This window comes from Panthera pardus, unplaced genomic scaffold, assembly GCF_024362965.1.
Source record: "Panthera pardus isolate Hobbes unplaced genomic scaffold, ASM2436296v1 HiC_scaffold_17, whole genome shotgun sequence".
NCBI lineage: Eukaryota > Metazoa > Chordata > Mammalia > Carnivora > Felidae > Panthera > Panthera pardus.
The window spans coordinates 56851408-56872684 of record NW_026526732.1 but is presented as its reverse complement, the minus strand read 5'-3'; the positions used below and the strand labels follow the sequence as shown (position 1 = coordinate 56872684).

Below are 21277 nucleotides of genomic sequence, written 5' to 3'. Positions count from 1 at the left end.
ATCACATGGTCAGAGACAATGTTTAGAACTGCTTCTGTCTGACTTCAAATCCACGTCCGAGGAGAAAGCGCACGACTCGGGCCAGTGCTTTCGAGCTCTTTTGAGCTAAGAGGGAGGTTGAGGTGACAACAGAGATAAGAAATCTGTTTGGCATAACGTGTAACTAAGACCCACATTTTCACGTAAAGGATAGATTTTTTCCTTAGGATAGATTATTTTGAAGGTCAATATCGGTTTTTTTAAAATAATTAATTTTATTTTTAATTTTTTTACATGTATTTGTTTTTGATAGAGAGAGAGAGGGAGAGAGAGAGAAAACACAAGTGGGGGAGGGGCAGAGACAGAAGAAGACACAGAATCCGAAGCAGGCTCCAGGCTCTGAGCTGTCAGCACAGAGCGTGACACGGGCTCAAGCCCATGAACCGTGAGATCATGACCTAAGCCGAAGTCTGTGCTTAACTGAATGAGCCACCCAGGTGCCCCTGGCTTATAATTTTTCTTAAAAAAATATGCTTCCTGTATAATGTACAAAAAAATGTAAAGTATTATAATTATTCTTACCAACAAAACATATCAGTACTAATAAGGAGAAGCATTAAAAGAGATCAGATGAGAATAACAAAAATAGTGAGAAGCACATTGAAAAAGTTTAGCTAGGGGCCCAAGGTAACAGAAGCCATTTTAAGAGAAATGAATTCAGAGCAGATGAATATCTGGTAATTCTGTTTTATGTGCAGTGTGGCTGGCCCTTTGGAGATTTGAGCCTGAGGTTTGTCCCCTGCCTGAGCTCCTTCAAAGGCACTGTGTTCCCCCCAGTCAGCCTCTGCAAAAATGACATATTTATATGTAACTACTAACAGACGCGAGTCGGTCTATAAGTTTTCATCATCTGTGGGTGGATAGCAGGAAGTAAATGGCTATAATCATTTTTGCCTCAAGGCTGCCTTCCTTATAAGAACCGTTTTATAGTTGTGGGACTTCCATTTATCAGATGTGAGGTAGCATAGCTTGGTTCAAATCACATTTTGTTCTGTTGGCCTGTCACGCAAGGAGTCAGCATAAAATCCCAAGCCACAGTGTTTCTTCTCCAGAGAAGGCCCTGGAGCTAGCCCAGTGATGCAAGTCCTACAGTGTAACATGCAGCCAAGACAAGTAAACAGGGGAAGAAGCATAGAAAGCCTTAGCTAAAAGCCGAAGGAGGGGAATTTTCTCATGACAGGAGGAAGGAGGAGGCCAGGCCAGCTTTCAAGTCAGTAGGGATACCTTCGTCCCTAGTAAACAGCAAGGAAAGATTAATGTAGTGTCTAATCTCCAAGACCCAGGGGGGCAGTGACCAGGAGGACACCGATCTAGGCAATGTCGGCACTGTGAAAATGGCCCCAAAGTGGAATGAGAACAAGGCCTAGGAGTAGAGGCCTTGGAAAGACCTTACTTTTCCTAGTTGTCAGGTGGAACTAGGAACGTGCCCAGGGCAAGCACATGTCCTTGATCCTGTCTGCTCCCATGTCAGCTGTGGAGCCTTTCTATGGAGAGTGACAGTTTATCCCCAGGGCACTGCCCACGCAGGAATGGTGGTCATTTCGGGCGGATGAGCCAGTGTGTGCTGAGCTCGAAGAAGGGTGCAGAGTCACCAGCCTGGCTAGTGTGCAGGGGAGGAGGGATTGGACCTGGGAGGGCTTGGTGGCCCCACTAGGAATGCAGGCTTTTCTCTGCACACAAGGAGGCTCCATAAGAAAGTGCCCGTTTCTGTTTGCAAATTTTCAAGTTACTCTGATGGTTAACACAAAGATTGACTGGCAAAAGCGAGGCCCCAGTCAGAGAAAGACATTGGGGCTCTAATGCAGGAGCCAGGGGACAGCTACAGAGGCCAGGTGTGGAGGCGCTCAGAGGATGGTGATGCTTGTTATTGTATTTAAACATAATAATAGGGGTGCCTGGGTGGCTCAGTCAGTTGAGCGTCTGACCTCGGCTCAGGTCATGATTTCGCGGTCTGTGAGTTTGAGCCCCATGTCAGGCCCTGTGCTGACAGCTCAGAGCCTGGAGCCTGCTTGGGATTCTGTGTCTCCCTTTCTCTCTGCCCCTTCCCCCCTCACACTCTGTCTCTCTCAAAAATAAACATTAAAAAATTAAAAAATAAAAATAAAAACCTCATTACATGTTATTATAAACATTTTTCTTGAAAAAAAGCTATTTTACACAACAAAGCAAAACAAAAAAAAACAAGAAGAGCATTGTTTTACACTTTTGCAAATCTCTTTTTCTTTTTAATTTTTTTTAACGTTTTATTTTTGAGACAGAGAGAGACAGAGCATGAACGGGGGAGGGCCAGAGAGAGAGGGAGACACAGAATCTGAAACAGGCTCCAGGCTCTGAGCTGTCAGCACAGAGCTCGATGCGGGACTCGAACTCACGGACCGCGAGATCATGACCTGGGCCGAAGTCGGCTGCTTAACTGACTGAGCCACCCAGGCGCCCCTTTTTCTTTTCTTTCTTTCTTTCTTTCTTTCTTTCTTTCTTTCTTTCTTTTTACACTTTTGCAAATCTCTTGAAAGTCTGACTTAATGGAACACAGAACTGGATTTTCACACCTACTTTTGCATCATTTTGCTTCCTTACATGAAGACAGTCTGGCCTCATGGAGGAGTATTTTAATATCCTTTAGAGATACTTGTGGATATTCTTGATACTCAACAAGTGATCGTTTTTATTTTTATTTTTTTATTTTTATTTTTTTTTAAATTAATGTTTATTTACTTTTGAGAGAGAGAGAGCACACAAGCGAGAGAACACATGAGCATGGGAGGGGCAGAGAGAGGGAGAGAGACAGAATCCCAAGCAGGCTCTGTGCTCTCAGCCCAGAGCCCGATGCGGGGCTTGAACTCACGAACCATGAGATCATGACACGAGCCAAAGTCAGTCACCCAACCGACTGAGCCACTCAGGCGCCCCAACAAGTGATCGTTTTTAAAAAATATTTATGTATTTTTGAGAGAAAGGGAGAGCACAAGGGAGGGAGGGACAGAGAAGGGGGAGGGACAGAGGATCTGAAGTGGGCCCTGCACCAACAGCTTCAGTGCTGATGGCAGCAAGCCCACTGCAGGGCTCGAACTTGTGAACTGTGACATTACGACCTGAGCCCAGGTCAGATGTTCAACTGACTGAGCCACCTAAGCACCCCAAAAAGTGACAGTTTCTTAAAGGTTAGTTGTAATACAGAATCTGAAACCGTACCAACGACCCCTTTCTGCTGTTACAGTGGTTGAGATTGCACTTGGAATGGATCTTATCTCTATATGATATTTTGCAACATCCTGCATGGTCACTTAGAAAATATTGGTTTAAGGGCACCTGGGTGGCTGAGTTGGTTAAGCCCTTCACTTTGGCTCAGGTCGTGAGATCACGGTTTGTGAGTTCGAGCCCTGCATCAGGCTCTCTGCAGTCAGCATGGAGCCCGCTTTGGATTATCTGTCTCCCTCTCTCTTTCTCTGCGCCGCCCCCTTGCTCTCGCTCTCTTTCTCAAAAATAAACATTAAGAAGAAAAAGAAAATACTGGCTTAGTGAATTACACAGATTTCTAAATATTAATACATCTTTTCAAAATAGAAGATCAAAAAGTCCCATTCATCACCCACACACACACACACACACACACCCCTTATCAGAAAAATCTTTATGTATTGGGAAGCTGTCAATCTCACCGTGCTATCTTCGATTTAGAAATCTGTGTCTCCAGCCCAGACCCCTCCACTGAGTTCCAGACTGACTTAACCAACTACCTACTTGCTGAGCCCCCTCAAACTCAGCATGACAAAAGTATACTTAGTCCTCTCAAACCCAGTGCCATGCTATGTCCCTAGACAGGAAATCACAGTAGCAACTGGAGGCATAGATCTTTGAGAAGCCCTCTCCCTCACCACATCTGCTCCCACAGACCCATACCTAAGTCCTGTCAAGTTTACCTCATGATGCGCTATAGCCACATCTGTCCACAGGAAACCCCTAAGTGGACACAGATGGAAACTCTTAGGTACCATATCACAGACTTAGGAAAGGGAAAGTTGCCCCAAACTTAGCTCAGCAGAAGTTCGGGGCTCGGCACCTGACTTTAGGTTTAGGTGACATGGCTTACTGAGCAGCAGAATCATTCATTCCTTTTATGGCAGTATAAGATGCCCCTTCCATTTGGATCTGGTCTTGGGGCTGATCAGGACAAGTTTTTGGGTGCCAAGGACCTACTACGAAGGGCCAAGAGATGGGCTCTCAAATTCCCATTCCAATTCCTAGGACAGACGAGGGAAGAAAATGTAGGTTCCTTCAAGAATAGGAGAACTGGTGGGGCACGTGGGTGGTTCAGTCAGTTAAGCGTCCAACTTCTCCTCAGATCATGATCTCACAGTTCGTGAGTTTGAGCCCTTTGTCGGGCTCTGTGCTGACAGCTGGGAGCCTGGAGCCTGCTTCAGAATATGTGTCTCCCTCTCTCTCTGTCCCTCCCCCAATCATGCTCTGTCTCTGTCTCTCTCTCTCTCTCTCTCTCTCAAAAATAAATAAATATTAAAGTAATAACAGTAAAAAAACAGAATAAGAAGACTGGTCTCTCTTGCCCACCACACAATAGATCCAGGGGTGATTTTCTGCCTTCTTCATGTGACTCCTTCTGTTGTTAAACCTTATGAAACTAGAAGAGAATGTTCAAATAAAGGGGAGGAAAATGTTGAAATCTATATATCCCTATAGTGAAACTCTGAAGGCTTTCAATTGCTGCATCTAGTCAACACTGTCATGCCGCCTCTTTTTGTGGCCAAAGGGAGCCAAGATGGCAAAGCTCTGAAATTAAGTGGAACTGACCCAAGACCACCCCCTTTGTACATCTGCTCAGATTCCTAAACCAGAGCAAATCCCACGACCTGAAGGTAACTGAACCAATCCTCGCCCGTAGGCATGGAGTCAGAGCAAACCAGCTATATGTAAGAGGAATGAAATAAAAAACATGCATATTTTCTAAGTAAGAAATTTATTTGATCAAATGACAGTATATGAAGATATTTCAAACCAGAAGGCTCTATTCGGACAAAATGTAAATTGATTATAAAGTAAATGGCATCAATGTAAATGGCACCTAAAAACAGAAAGAGCGAGTTTCCTATAAACGTGTCTGTATAAAGTATTAATAAAATCCTCGTGTACTTTAAAACTAGGTTGCAAGTATAACAGAATAACCTGTAAATAGTACTTAAAAGCAGGTTTTTAAAAGGACACTATATCGTCACACGCAAGGTATTTGGGGCTTCTATGAGAATCGAAGAAAGGCTGTCAGTGAGAAAACAGCCGTGACCACACTGCAACCTTGAGTTCCCTACACAGTATTCTATCCTTTCAGGTCCTTGGGAATTTGAATCGAACAGGTGAGAATTTCTAATCACTCTGGTTGGGGATCATGAGAAACAGAAATTGGGAAACCAGGGTTGGAAAAAAGGAAGGGAAGGGAAACCGAGGCATGGCAAGGTCAGAGGTTTTTGGAGAGAGGCTTTAGAAATGTCCAAAGAAATGGATAAAAGAAATAAATAACTGTGACCCCTTGAGGCTGCACTGTGGGGTCTGCAGGGAGGAGGGCACCGGGCAGGACGCGGGCATGCAGGGACTGACCTGTGTGCCGAGTGCTTGCTGGGCACTACCACACATGCACCAGCATCACAGTCTTCCCTGGAGGCTGGAGTCATTGCCTGGGTGCACCAGGGACAAGGCAGAATGTGTAGGTTACAACTCTCCCCGAAGACTTTTTCTGGCATCCAAGAAGCCCCGTCTTTGGGCCCATGACAGGACCCAGAAGGCAGGAATTAGCAGTTCCGAGTTATAAAATCAGAAAAGCTTCAGACGTGTGGAAGGAGAGCCAAACATGAAGAAGTTGGCATCTGCCAGTGCGTGCGAATTAGCAGCAAAGCACAAAGGTGTCCAATGACAAAAGGACAATTGAACTAGAGGGAGAAGTGGAAAAGATCTCAGAAAGCAACAGTTGGTAACTGACCATTATATAGCACCCGTTGTTACTAATTTAAGATACATAAACATCATTGAGTTTTTATCTAGTATCTCTGCTATTATTTTATAAATAGAAATATGAGGGCTTTCAAAACATTACAAATGACACATATATTCTGGTATAAATGTTACACTCCTGATTCATACAGTGGACTCAATGCTACAATTAAACATAGTAGATTTGGGGTTATATATAGAACAATTTTTGCAGATCATTTTCTGAACCTTGGTCACACAGCTAAATGGACACCAAAAAACACAGGAAGCATCTTAGTGGTGGTTTTGGCAGCAAACATGTTTTTTTTGTCTATGTATTTATGCCTTATACAAAGATACGCTTGTTCACTTGTACAAATGAATTCAAAGTCACCCATAGGAGATCTTACACTTAAAACTGTTCTGTTTTCTTATCTTGCTTCTTTGCTATCAAGTCTATGTGGGAGGGCTCCTCAGTGGCTTGCGTCTCCTTTTCCCCAAGTCTCACTGTCTTGAGAGGTGTGTATTTAAAAACAGTTTTATGTTTCCCATTCAGGCTAAGTGGCCCTTTTCAGATTCCTATGCTTGAGATTACAATCTTTGTTTTCAATAACACGGATGTGTGTGCACGCGCCCACACGGATTTTAATAAAAACAGCGAATGAATTCACATCATCTAATTTTTTCAGTGTGCCTTTAAAAATGTTTGTTCCCAGCTTCACAGAAAAAAAAACCTCTAAACACATGCAGGTTGATCATGAGAGATGACCCTTTCCAATGTCTGAGCTTGACCAAGTGAGATATACCTGAAGATGGGTCAGGCTAGGGAAACCCCAAGGTTCTGTGAATCCACAAGAACATTAAAAACACAGCCTCAGCAGAATCTAAAATTACTTTCTATTCAGGGAAGGATGTAATTTCTAATTACTCTATAGAGTGATTTTGTAAATGAGTCTTAGGCGTGTATAAACTAAATGGTCTACATGACCTTACTCTAACAGTTAGAGGAAAGCAGTTCTAACGCCATTACATTATAGTTATCCACACATGTGATCTCGGGCACAGCAAAAAGACTTCACCCGAATGAATCTTTACAATCTTAAAGCCAAGGCTAAGTCGTTCATCTGTGCTTCTGTTCCCCAAAATAAATTCATAATGTAGAAAACTGACGAGGCCACTCTAATAGGAAAGTGAAATCAGCCTTTCTACTGTGATGTTAATAAATCAACATTTGATAAAGACGTTAGGAGCCAAATTCCCAGTCTGTGGAAATCTTCTTAGTGAGTGGCCGAGCATGTAAATTTACATCCAGTGAAATTACTAAAATAATTAGCCTCAAAAAAATGGATTTAGGAAAATGAGGTGACCCCAGACTAGCTTATCTACCTTCTCTAACAGAAATCACCTCTTGGCAAGAGATGTTGTTTTTGGCTCAGCTCACTTGAAAATAATTTCATTTGCAATTTTTCTTAGCTATTTAATATAACAGGGGACTGACTCAAGTTGGTTCTGGTGGATAAAATAAAATCAACATGATGTATGACATAGCATAGCCAATCAATGAATGGGCTTCACCCAACTGAGTGCCACAGTCACACTGCCCTGTTTGACCGACGATTTCAGCAAACTTCTTATCTCCCACCATAAATGCCACTGTTTCCTGAAACATGATTCTAGTAGAAAAGAGAGATCTGGAATCAAAGCCCTCACTGCAACATCTAGGTTGGGTGCCCATCACCTGACTGATGGGGAACTGTCTGCCCCCAAAGCTGTGTTCACATTTGGAACCCTGGCACTGGGTATCTGGCAAACATTTTAAAAAGACATCGATTGCTCTGGAGGAACAGTCTGAAACCTCAGAATACCGACCAAAGAATAAAAATTGCTCCTTCAATCACCTCACTCTGTAACATTTGCTTGGCCACTTGACTCCCTACCCCGAGGAAAGCATATTCCCCACACCAGGGTGTGTGGGACAAGATGGCCCCAAATCACAGGTAAGTCGAGTTTGGCCATAGGTCAAACTGAGCTCAGAATCCTTCCATCTGCTATCTTTCCAGCTTTGGGTTTCAGACCCGATTATAAATAGCATGATATAAGGGTAATGTGCAAAGTCTGAAGAGTTTTGTTCATTATGAAGCTATCTACACAATGCTCAAATAAGTAAGGGGATCTAGTGGAGTGATGTGTCTGACTTGGGAGGGGGAAAAACAAAAACGAAACACATAAAAAACGCCAGTCAAATCACATCTTTCTTTAAAAATTTCCAGCTAAAAAATCAATTAAACAAGGCCTGAGAATCCCTGCTTTCTAATGCCATCTCAACCTCGGTTTCAAACTTATACTTTCGTTAAAACTATCAAATAGACAACCCCATTGCCACAGTGGAGAAAAAAACGTGAGGAAAATGAACCACAACTTGGAGAAAGTAAGTGAAAAGGCATTTGCATTGACAGAGTGCTAAGTCAGAACAATAATATATCTAGAAAATACTGTGAAAATATATATCTCAAAATAGAACTAGGTTTAGTCAGAAGGCTCAGTAAAACAACTGCTTAAAAAGCTGATCAATAAAAAGGAGAGCGAAAATAACCTTTGCAGGTTTTGACCTTTCCTTACTTTCCTACCCACAGACCACCAGTGCTCAAGCAGAGTGATCAATGAGTCATGAAGAAGTGCTGGTATTTTTCAGGATCTCTTCAAGACAGTTTCCATCTTGGTAACTTGGCCCCGCTGTCTGATCAAGGCAACTGATGGATTTTGAATGTATTTGGAGACGCGGGCTCAAAGACCTCATCGTCATCTTCCACCCCTTCTTCTATTGGTTTCATCTTGGCAGAGCCCCGCTGGTGTGGGGATGGCACATCTGTCAAAGACACAGAAAGAAAAACCACTTAATGGACAGCCTGCCCTGATGTTGGTGTGATGTGTCAGTTATTATCTCCAAATGGAAAGTAAAATTTCTGGGAATCTATAGTTGGCACCGGGAATGCAACTTCTCTACAGATTGTATTTGCGATTCAATATTTCAATACAACAACGAGGTCAAGAAACGATTCTCAGTCATGAGAACACGCGTGGAATGGATTCCACTATACATGCTTGGATGATATGAGCTTCTCAAACACACGCAGTTTCCAGTGGGCTGCCCTAATGTCTGATTAGGACTCAGAATGCATGTTTCTGCATTAATATCATACATGGTGACTTGAGTTCCTCAAAAGCTGATATAACTCCTAATTTCCATAAAGAATAGTTCCATCCTGAAGCTATGGAAGCTAACACCATCTAGAGCACCACCTAAAACAACAGTTCTTGCTACCACCTGCCCAGTCACTTCCTGGACTGATATGGGAGAGGGAGAGGAGGAAAGTAGATGAGAGGAGAGGGTGACAGGGACAGGGGAAGCAGGTAGAAGAAAATACAATCTCAAGTAGCAGATGGGGCAGGGGCATCCCTAAAGCCTTGTAGGATGCCCTTACATCAAAGGAGCTAAGTAACAAATGACTCAGGAGTGCCTAGGTGGCTCAGTCGGTTAAGCGTCCGACTTCAGCTCCCGTGGTGATCTCGAGGTCCATGAGTTCGAGCCCTGAGCCCAGTTCTGTGCTGACAACTCAAAGCCTGGAGCCTGTTTCAGATTCCTTCTCTCTCTGTCTGCCCCTCCCCAACTCACGACCTGTCTCTTTCTCTCTCAAAATAAATATATATATAAAAAACAATAGTCAGTCCCTCATTTGTCCATGCATTTGTCAAATGTTCATTGAGCATTTACCACATAAGACACACCATGATTGATGCAGAAAAAAATACGGTTTCAGAGTAAGAGTAGAAGTTACTACAAATAGGTACATAGACTTATCAAGGTGCTTAATGAACAACTCCCAGGACAGCATAAACTCCCTTCCACACAGTTTCCAAATTCAATGTCAGGATTTGTTGCGTCAGGGTCTCATCGGCCCCACTCACACTCGTGTGGCCCTCTTGCTGTCCTCTAACAGGATGGAAAGGATGGAACGGATGGAACGGTATTCTGTCAATTAGCCAATGCTGAACTCTGGCGGGCTGTGAGGTTGATAATGGAAGAACAATGGGTGAAACCTGACTTTCCAAATAGCTGGTATAGAGCAAGGGAGGATAATGGAAACTTGCTAAAACAGGAAGAACTGCTGTAAGAAATTTATCAAGATCAGCTGTTAATCCCTGGCAAGAGTCAGCAGCAGACAGCAGGGCTGAGGAGGAGGGGCGAGGCCAGCAGAGCCACACAGCACAGGGGCAGGCAGCATACATAGTGGTCAAGGCCCAAGGATAAGAAAACACGTCTGGGTTCAAAGCTCTGCTCTGCTCCTTCCTAGATGTGTGACCTGCACTCCATTACTAAGCCTCTCTAGGCCTCAGTTTCCATTATCCGTAGAAGGGGATATTCCCAGGACCTGCCTCATGGCGTTGTCGGGGGATGAAACAAAATAATCATGTGATGTGCTCAGCACGGTGCTGGGCACACAGAGAATGCCACTGGATGTTTATTATTAACTGCATAGTCCCAGTCATGCACTGGGGAGATGCCACTCCCAACAGCCACATCATCCAACATAAAAAAACATATTAATTACACTGGGCTGGACTTTGGTTTGGCTAATGTGTTTGTTGGACATACATGGAAACTTCATTTTCAAGCATTTACAGTCAATTAAAATACTAAGTTTTCTGAGCGCCTAGCTCAGTCAGTAGAGTGTACGACTCTTGATCTCACGGTTGTGGGTTTGAGCCCCACGTTGGGTGTAGAGATTACTTAAAAATAAAATCTTTAAAAATAATAAAAATACAGAGTCTTTTGAAAGACAACTGCTGACATACACTGTAGAAAATAAGCCTCTATTAAAATGTTCCAGAACACAACTCTGTCATAGAGCAAGCCCGGCAGAATCTCCCAGGCAAGCTCTTTTTATCCTTTTTCATGCAGAGGACAACACAACCACCAAACACGAGCTTTAAATGGCATGTATACTCAGATGGCAATGAATGTCTGAGCTTCAAGTGTGAGCTTGGGCAAGTTACTTCACTTCTCAGTCCCTCAATTTCCCCATCTGTACAATAGGAATAATGCTATTAATCTACTTCATATGGTTGTTAAGAGGACTAAATGGCTTAATATAGTATATTAACTTGTATAGTATATATACAAGTAATAGTAATAGTAATAGTAAAATAGTATTTTAACTTGTATATAACGACTTGTATAGTTCTTACATCAGTGCCTGGGATGTAATAATCACTTTGTCCATTTGTAAGTCAATAAAATGAGTGATTAATATGGTCTTTGGAGGAGAATGGCCTAAGGTAATTAGAAAACTTGCTAAAATTCATTATTGCCTCTAGGAATGGCAAATGAAAAGAAGTGGCTCTTGTACTCAAATAGGGGTTTGTGTTTCTCAATCTAAACTGTCCCGAGGGCAGTAAAATTGTCTTAAAAAAACTGGCCATGGCCTTCATCATATGTCTAGCTTTAAGTAATGATCAAGCCTCATAAAACATTAGCTTAGGCTGAGTTTCCACAATCAGATAAAAACTCTCAGAGCAGGGGTGCCTGGGTGGCTTAGTTGGTTAAGCATCTAACTCCTGATTTCTGCTCAGATCATGATCTCATGATTCTTGAGTTTGAGCACTGTGATGGGCTCTGTGCTGATAGCACGGAGCTATTTGGGATTCTTTCTCCATCTTTCTCTGCCCCTCCCCCACTCCCAATGTGTCTGTCTCTCCCAAATAAATAAACTTAAGAAAAATTTTAAAAAGATAGAAACCAATACTTCTTTAAAAATTTTTTTTTAAACATTTATTCATTTTTGAGAGACAGAGAGAAAGAGAGCACGAGTGGGGTAGGGGTAGAGAGAGAGGGAGACAGTATCTGAAGCAGGCTCCAGGCTCTGAGCCGTCAGCACAGAGCCCAATGCGGGGTTCGAACTCAAAAACACAACATCATGACCTGAGCCCAAGTTGGATGCTCAACCGACTGACCCGCCCAAGTGCCCCATTTAATTAAAACAAAAAAAATTTTTTTAACAAGAAACCAAGACTTCTGATTGGTACTACTCCCATAATAAGGCAGCTTCTTCCTACGGTCTCATTCTTGTCACTCTTTCTCTCTCTCTCAAAATAAATAAATAAACTTAAAAAACCTCTCAGAACAAACAGCAAGATGGCATATCTAAGAGTATTAACCAAATCAATAATGTAGAGCATGCGAATGTAACTGTATAACACACATAACAGAAACACACCCCGTGTGTTTTGACTGGGGAAGTAGGACTAATTGATCTGGTTTTTAAGCCCATCTATCAAACCAGGGGTGACATTCTATAGCATCCTGTGGCTGCTATCTACATGTGGGCCAAAATGTTCTCTGCCCTCTCAGCTCCATCTCCAATCGGTGCATTTTCCTACTGAGAGAGAATAAAGAGGGGACCCAACACAACTGGAAATGACCTGGTGAAAACCTTCTGAGAACTTTCAACTTCTCTGTGAAAGATTTTATTTGGTCCCCACTACATCTGCCTCAGCCAAGGAAGAGCTGGGGTGCTTACTACATAGCATTAAAAAGACAGTAATGCCGGAGTCACCCACAGTCCTGGGGTGACACTGAAATGTGTCCAAGTCAGGCCTCCTTCCCCTTCCAGTCCAAGCTCTGGCAAACTCTCTGCTCCCCAAATCCAACCCACCCTTTCCATGTTCTCCTCTTGCTCTTCTCCATACCTGGAATGGCCTCTTCACTTCCATCCCTACCTGTCAAATTCCTATCCATCCCTCACGATCAAGGTCAGACCCCACCTCCTTCCTCTGGAGTCTTCTGTAATTCCTTGTGTGGGGAGAGTCTATTATCTAGAGACCCACAGCCCTTCCACATTCTGTATTTCTTTGTGATCACAAGTACGTGCCTCTATCCCTTACTGGAAAACAAGCATGTTGAGGGCTGTAGACGTCTTCCCTCCTGCAGAAGTACCCCACACATAGCCAGGTCCTTGATGATTACTTAGTACAGGAGAATAATTACTTAGGACGTGAAACTCCACATGGGGCCTTCAGAAGGCTGATCCTGAGGATGAGGGAAAGATACACGGCCATCACCTTTAATGATTGATGGGTCAATTTTCCACTACACCAGTGGGGAACCACCAGCATTCCTCAAGCGCAGACTGGTCTCCTGCTACAGTAAAACCACACTATGAATGACTGTATTCTGTGTCAGGATCCCTGAGGCAAATCATTTTCATATAATTGACTCAACAACAGTGCTTATAGCCCAGGTTATAGCACGTGCTTATAGCATGGGCAACAGTGTATATAGCTTGATTCGACAGTGCTCACAGCACGGGCAAGAGCACCATCCCCTCAGGTAAACATCAATAGGCTTGGTGGTATCATCACCTGCCACAGAGTTTTCATACAATCAGCAAGAAGAGCCCCTGAGTGATGACAAGGCACTAGAGGCTGGGTTAAATGTTAGGGAAATAAAAATGGATCGGTTGGGATCTCTGACTCGATATTATTTTATTTCTCAGGAACTCAGTGCGCTTTTCAGAGCAATTCATGCTCACCACATCCATGCTATTTTTCTACTTTATACTCAAAAGGGAAAGTGAAGACAACCCGGACAGCCCGAGAAAGAAGAGTGGGGAGGCTGCTGTGGATGAACACCTTCCTCACCAGCAAGTGAACCCCTCGGCACAATCAGATTCTGGCAGGATAAACCAGGTGGCCCTAACAGCCCTGCTCACATTCTTTTCACAGACTCTCATTTCAGGCTTGGTGGCTGGGTTGGCGCCCACAAGCCCCTCTGGTCCCAGCGCCGACCACGGTACCCTGGCGCTCTCCCATCACCGGCAGGTGCCTGGGAAGGCAACAGGAATTCAGCCTGCCTTGTAGCTGCTGCAGGCTACCAAGTGCCAGCCGGATGCCTGAACCCTCAATAGGAATCAGGGTCGCAGAGAGAGTGCCCATGCTTTGTCCCAACCCCAGTTAGCCTGAGCCTCCTGTACCACTGAGGGCCAAGGGTGATGTTCACCCGGTCTAACTGCAGATGTGTCACTGTCACGGCCAGGAGAAAGGCAGGCTTTAGGGAGCAAGGAGCTCACCTGCCCTAGACCTGATGCTCTCTGACCTTGGCAGGAGACCTGCTGGTTCAGTGGAAAGACTCAGTCACCATTACTATGCTGCTAGAAAGAATTTCTTAGTCCACTAATAAGTTCAAATCCAATCCGGAGTGTGAACAACAACAAAACCCCTAAAAACTATTTTAAAAAAACTAAAACAAAAATGAGAGACGGAGGGGTGGTATTCTGCTTCAAGGGAACTATCTTAACATATCACAAGTTGAACATTAATAAATTCTTTCTACAAGTTTGCTTGGTTTTTCATTAACTTTATGCACTGATGTATCATCAGAAATTTGCCCAGAAGGCCCAACCTTACCTAGAGGTAAGAATGTGGGGAGAGGAGAGAGGAAGAAATGGAGCTTATCTTCACTTAAGTGCTTTTTCAAATTACTTTTGCCCCTCAAGGACATTGCTATGAGGTACGTGACCTCTGTACAATGCTTTACTTTTCAATTTATTTCAAATTCTAGACAGGCAAATCATTCCATATCCATAAATTTTCCAGAAAACTGATTTTTATCCTTCTTCTGTTAAAACCACTTTTACAGCTGGGAGACAGAAGTGGTTAACTACATCCTTTGGATTTTTTTATAATTAAGAAGAGATAATTAGCATTATTTTCTGCTATTAGCCATAATCATCTTCTACTTGGCTCTGGGTGCCAGTTAACACAGTTTATTATAAAACTATGTAAAACAAATAGTCTCAGACTGAGCTGCAATCCAGATTTATCTGGTGTGAAATTGTTAAACAGTTATGTCAAGAGTTGCTGTTGCTTGGGGATGTTTCCTATTGCACCCAGTGGCAAAAAAATCTTCTGTCAAAAAGACGTCTACACCCCTTCCGTAGATCCCAGTGCACCGAGAAGGCACAGTCAGTGGAGCAGAACTTCCTCTGAGCTGTGCACCACTTTCAATGTGTTCAGCTGAGAGAGAGAACGGCAACATCAGGCAGCAATCCTGAGCAGAAGAAAGAAAAACTCAAACTCAAAAACAGGGGCTTTGAGCAAATGTAGAAGATGGAGGTTTAGAAGAGCCCTGAACCAAACAGTGGCCCCTTGCACTCATGCCAGATCACGGCGGGTGACAACACTTGTGGAAGATTTGGATCTGGGAGGCAGTCTTTCCTCAGCAGACCTGTTCAGATAGCAGCCAGGGCCAGATCCTAGTTGAGGAGGACAGGAGTTTGCACTGAGGTCCACTGTGTATCCTGCAAGTATAAGCACGTCACGGGGCTTAGCCTGCCCCACCAGACCCTTTCCTGTCTAACATTCCCAAAGTAACACAGGAAGCCTTTTTACATCAGGACCAGGGAGATCTTATGTAACAATCAGTCAAATTCCGGTATCCAGAGAAGTGAAAAATTAGGTAAGAGAAATTCCTTTTTTTTCTTTTTAAATTTTTTTTTCTTAATGTTTTTTTTATTTATTTTGGAGACAGAGCATGAGCAGGGAAGGGGCAGAGAGAGAGGGAGACACAGAATCGGAAGCAGGCTCCAGGCTCTGAGCCATCAGCACAGAGCCCGATGCGGGGCTCGAACTCACAGACTGTGAGATCATGACCTGAGGTGAAGTCGGACGCTCAACCGACTGAGCCACCCAGGCGCTCCAAGAGAAATTCCTTTTGACAGAATTCTGTCCTTATTAAGCTTATTCTACTTCGGTGTGCTTCTAATTACATGAGGACCTGAGGGAATCTCTTAGCAAGTCAAAGTAAACAGACATATTTGTTGTTCTTAAATTCAGAGTGAAGGTCACACCTGTTTCAGAGAATGAATAAGCAATCTCAAGTTTGCTTTTCAAATAAACAGAATATCATGATATGAAATTTGTCAAGTGACTTTTCTCTCTGCTTAAGAGTTTTTAAAAAGAGAGACCACTTTTGTAAGCTATCTAATATAATGTTATACGACTTTTTTTCCCTTTCTTCTGTTAACTTTCATGACATTTTCCTCGTTCCTTTCAAAGTGCTCTTATTTTTATTATGTTTAACCATCTGGCCAACTGCTTTAGCAAGTAATTAAAAACCTTACAAAGGGTTTAGAATTTTAATTAGATTATACAATTTTTGATGAATGGGGATAGGGAAGGATTTAATGGTTTCTTTGCTAGAGAGAATTATCATCCTGTTTCTTGTCTTGCTTAAGTATATCATAGTATTTTTTTAAATTGAAGGATTGTGTTTGGATTGAAACTTTCTGAACAATAATGATGAAGGTTAGTATGGCTTTCATACCTAATTTCCCTTACAGAAACTCAACACCAGCACTGAAAACTCAAGCAAAGAAGTGTACAAATTATGGCAGATAGAGAGATCAAAGGAGGTTACTGGTTTCCATGAGGTTTTCTCTGGCCCAAGTGATCATTCCCAGATCAATTTCTAACTACTCACATGGGTGGTCAGGGCCTTGAGCTGCACGTTGTGAGCAGCCAGGGAACAGTGGAAGTCCTGTAGCCCCTTCTTGCTCACAAAGAGAAAGCAGTAACATCATGGTGATAGTGGATAAACTCAGAACAGGAAAGGCAGTTCCAGGATGGCACCTGTGCAAAGACCCAGGGAACAACCAGTCCAAAATGAGATTGGGAGGTTCTGTGAGGAAGGTGTCTGAGAAAAAGGTACACAGAATTGATGTACTGAGAGAGTAGAGATATAAGAAAAAAAAAATACAAGAATGAGGAAAAAGAAAGGCAACTAGAAATATCTATAAAGACAGAAAGCAGCATGAAAAGGCATGGTTCAAATGTGAAACACCTACTCAGACTTTAAGAAGTAAATTGGATTTTAACTCAAAGACAGAATGAGTAAGAAGCTAGAAGATACTAGGGATATGGTGAATAAAATGGCCCCCAAAGCAAGGCAATACAAAATCTTCAGGGGGGAAAAAAAAGGAAGGTCAAAGTATGAAGTAAACTGTGATTGATTTATATGCTGTGTGGGAAAGGAGAATCCATTTGAACTTGTTATTAGAAACAGTCTCCTTTGAACAGGAATCATGAGATTGAAACCAAAAAGAAAGAAATGTAGTCATAGCCCACTATTTGGTTCTAAATAAAGCATAATAAAGTCAACACTGTTTATTTGCTTAAACCTTGCAAAAGAAATCACAGAGAAAGCAAGGAAGACCTTAGAATGGTTAAGATGGTAAATGTGATGTCACGTATATTTTATGACAAAAATATAAAAAAAAATAGATAACAGAATATATTTGTTATATTTAGAAGTTAAGGACGTTTTAGAAATTTTTAGTGTTCAGAAGTTAAGGAAGAGACTCACAACAATGTAAAGGTAGAAGGGGAAAGAATAAGAAAGGGTAGAGATGCTAATGTCCTCACCTCTAAAAATGCTTCAGAGAGAAAACAAAATGGAGGTTTAAGTGCATCATTTACTGTTACAAAGGTATATATAATAAAAGAATAAAAACTAGTGATATAACCATATTGGGCAGATGGGCAAAGGGAAGTTAAAAGTGAGCTCAGTTAGGGGTGCCTGGGTGGCTCAGTCGGTTGAGTGCCGGACTTGGACTCAGGTCATGATCTCGCAGTTTGTGAGTCAGAGCTCCCTGTCGGGGTCTGTGCTGACAGCTCAGAGCCTGGAGCCTGCTTCGGATTCTGTGTCTCCGTCTCTCTCTGCTCCTCCTCTGCTTGTGCTCTGTTTCTCTCTGTCTCTCAAAAAATTTTTTTAAAAAGTTAAAAAACATTAAAAAAAGTTAGATTAGTAGATAAAGTTTAAGTGGATAAATCAATAAATAATAGGGCATTATTTAGCATTTTGGACAAATATTGTTCCAATGTGATTGCTCCTAGGGAGCAAATAGGTTGAAGGGAGGCAGTTCTTTTCTTTGCAACACTTTTTTAAATTTTACTATTTGTTATCTGTGTGTGTATATTAACTTGTTAATTTTTAAATTTTTTACTAAAAGCTGAAAAATGTGCAATTGTATAAAATCCCTTGGCTGTCATTTTACAGATGAGAAAACACTGTGTGAGGATAGAGGGCAGCGAATGGATTGGTGATGACAGGAGTTCAGGAGTCACAGAGCATGGTCCCTACTGGCTGGGGGACCAAGAAGCCAGAGAGAAGTGTCCAATTTCTCAACCCTAAGAGGGGAAAACACCACACCAACCTGATTGGGCGGTGGTGAAGATGAGACGAGAGCATGTATGAACGTGGTCAGGACGTGGCGGCTGCCACAGCAGTGGGTGAGTACCCCTAAACAGATTCTCTCTCCCAAATGGATATGGATATTTGTACGGTAAAAGGCAAAACAAGAACTTACAAAAAATTCAACAGGTCTTTGTTTTGGGGCTAGCCCAGTGACCTTGAGCCGGTTACTTAACTTTCCTAAGCTGCTCTTTACTTATGTACAAAGTGGGGGCACTGCTTTTCTCTAGCCCTCTCGGTGGATCTGCGAACTGTTCCCTGGGTATTCCTGCTGTCTGATCATATCTCCTCTCTACCTCTCCATAAAATTCATGGAAAGCTTGTTGTTTATATGTGCAGAGCTGTTCACAAGGGGAATGGAACACAAATTGAGTTGAACAGGTTATTTCATGAGACCAGCCTTGAAACTAAGAATTCTGTATCAGTTTTTTGTAACTTTCCAGGTAAATGAATGGGTAAGACAGCCGAAAGAAACTCATCAAGTCAGATATGCTGCTAGTCTTTGCAGATAAGAACATTAACCAGATGCAAGCTAACTTAAAGCAAATTTGTGCAAGTAGGTCTTATGAAATTAGTAGATTGTCCAGAACACCATGTTGCTATTGATAACAACAAAACAATCTGAAAAGACTTGTTCTCAGTAAGAAATATCTCTCTAAATATGTTGTAGTATCTTTAAAACTCCTAAATTTATAAAATTATATTACATTATAAAAATTATAACTTCTGAAAAAAATACACAGTTTAAACTAACAAAACCTTTCAGACAAGTTCCAACAGACTGCATTGTCTATACTGCCTCAGAATTTAAAAAACAAACACACAAACCAAACAATAGGTTATTTAACCCCAATTAACAAAAACAAAGTTCTACAACTTTTAGGGAAGCATAATATGCTCTCCTGTTGCCATGACGATGCCTGCGCTCGGCGTCGCTGATCAGCGATGGACCTGCCCAGTACAATGGATCTGTGTGTATGTGTTTTCTACACCACGTAGGGAGCTAAGCCTCATAAGGAAGAGAAGATGGTGAGGCACGCTGAGGAGCACTTGATCCATGAGCAGAGAGAAGAGAGCTTCTATCCACATGAGGGCATGAAATCCTTCCCACATGTTCTGGACGTCTTGTTCTTTCCTCCTTCTTTTCCCCAATCATGAGACAAGTAAATGAAGCAACAGGAAAGTGAAAACAAGTTAAGTTAATTGGATTACGGGCTACTGAATGAACAGGTAGGAAGCATTTTTTCTCAGACTATCTCATTACTTCACTTTCTTGTCTTTAAAGGATCATTTGAAGTGGAAGGCAGAATTTGTGTGGCAGAGTCGAGATCTTGCTCTGGACTTAGTTAGCATCATGTGACATGTATAAAAATAGAGCGCAGCGTAAGAAATGGGATCAGCTGCAATTTTGTTTCGTGCCTTCACAGGAATCTATGCCGGCCTGCAGATCCACCTACCAGTAGATGGGAAATACAAGAAACATCTTAATCACCACCACAGGAAAGCAATCAGCAAAATTACAGGCTGTGGGGAGGGAGTCCTACTCCTTACTACTTGAAGTAGTGAGTAGTTCAGAGACCAGCCACATCAGCATCGCTGGGGCTCCTGTTAAACATGGGGATGCCAGGCCCCACCCCAGTCTGCTGCTTCAGAACCTCTAATAAAATCTCCAAGTGATTCACGTTCACATTTACATTTCAGAATCAATGTTCTACAAGACAATCAAAACAAGACAAAACAAACCCTCTGCCCTGAGTGGCAATGACCCAAACAGCAGCTGCTCTGTGGCATCCCAGAGTGAGGAGGACACGGGTCTGGGGCAGCACCCTGTGTACACCTGAGGGAGAAAGAGTCCCTTCATCATAGCCAGAGATTTGGGAAATTGTTAGTGCTGCATCTTCTAGCAAAAGCTAGTATACGTCTCTATGCAGGATTACAGTGAAGACTACATGTGAGTATGTACAGAGAGTACCTGAAAAAATAATAGCTACTCTTGTCCATAAATGTTTGCTTCCTTCTCCCCTCAGCATTCACGAAGCAGCCAGGACTGCTGAGAAGCTGCCATAAACGCCCCTTGTGCATGGCAGAAACCCGGAATGATAAGAGCGTAGTCATTTGTTTTAGGGGCCTCACGTCCATGAAGATCTACCACATGCTCAAAAAGTGGAAAATTTTGTTATTTCAGCCTAATAGTCTTATGAGATTGGTACTGTGTTCTTTGTTTTACATAAAATGTAATCTGTAATATGGAAGAGTAGATGGCATATTGATGGGTCTGGCAAAAAGAAGGCCAAAACAAAACAAAACAACAACAACAAAAACCCAAAAAAACAAAAAACTCACACTTTAGGAATTCTGAGCTAAAACCTAAGAAACAGAAACTAGTTTTTGATGAATTACATGCTAGGATGAATTAAATAATTCATAGTATCAATGATGTGGTCGAGTACTAATGTCTTTCATGAAACTGCGGGAAGTGAAGCCAGGAAACTCAGAACAAGGGTTGGTCAAAGGAAATTAGGTATGAGCGTGGCTTTGTTGTGCAATTCACATACACTCATGTTCAAAATGTGCTCACACATGTAGCTGCATACATTTGTATCAATATGCAAGATTCTGCGTAATAAATATGAGGCTAAAATGAATAAGCAACTTAAGCAGGTTGTACATATTTCTTTTTTTAATGCTTATTTATTTTGAGAGAGAGAGTGTGTGTGTATGTGCTCACAAGCAGGAGAGTGAGAGCAAGGGAGAGAGAGAGACTCTCAAGCAGGCTCCAGACTGTCAGCACAGAGCTGGCACAGGGCTCAATCCCAGGAACCACGAGATCATAACCTGAGCCGAAATCAAGAGTTAGATGCTTAACCAACTGAGCCACCCAGGTGCCCCAGGTTGTACATTATTTCTAATACAGTGAAAAATAACTAGACAAGGGGCCTGAGAAGTAAAATGCAATCC

The 21277-nt window shown here is 42.4% G+C and overlaps 1 protein-coding gene and 1 long non-coding RNA gene across 4 annotated transcripts in view; one reads left to right on the top strand and one right to left on the bottom strand.

The window, feature by feature from the left end:
* Window positions 1-4994: 4994 nt before the first annotated feature.
* Window positions 4995-21277, bottom strand: part of BVES (blood vessel epicardial substance) — a 37932-nt gene continuing 21649 nt past the window's right edge. For all 3 annotated transcript variants that reach the window (XM_019442984.2, XM_019442982.2, XM_019442983.2), the window contains exon 8: window positions 4995-8878. In XM_019442984.2, coding sequence (XP_019298529.1) covers window positions 8754-8878 — 125 coding nt within the window. In that variant the 3' untranslated portion in view covers window positions 4995-8753. The remainder of the gene's footprint in view (window positions 8879-21277) is intronic.
* Window positions 14470-20756, top strand: LOC109263477 (uncharacterized). The gene is made up of 3 exons (XR_002078229.2): window positions 14470-14578; window positions 18125-18357; window positions 19605-20756. It is a non-coding gene; the product is annotated as an uncharacterized LOC109263477 (long non-coding RNA).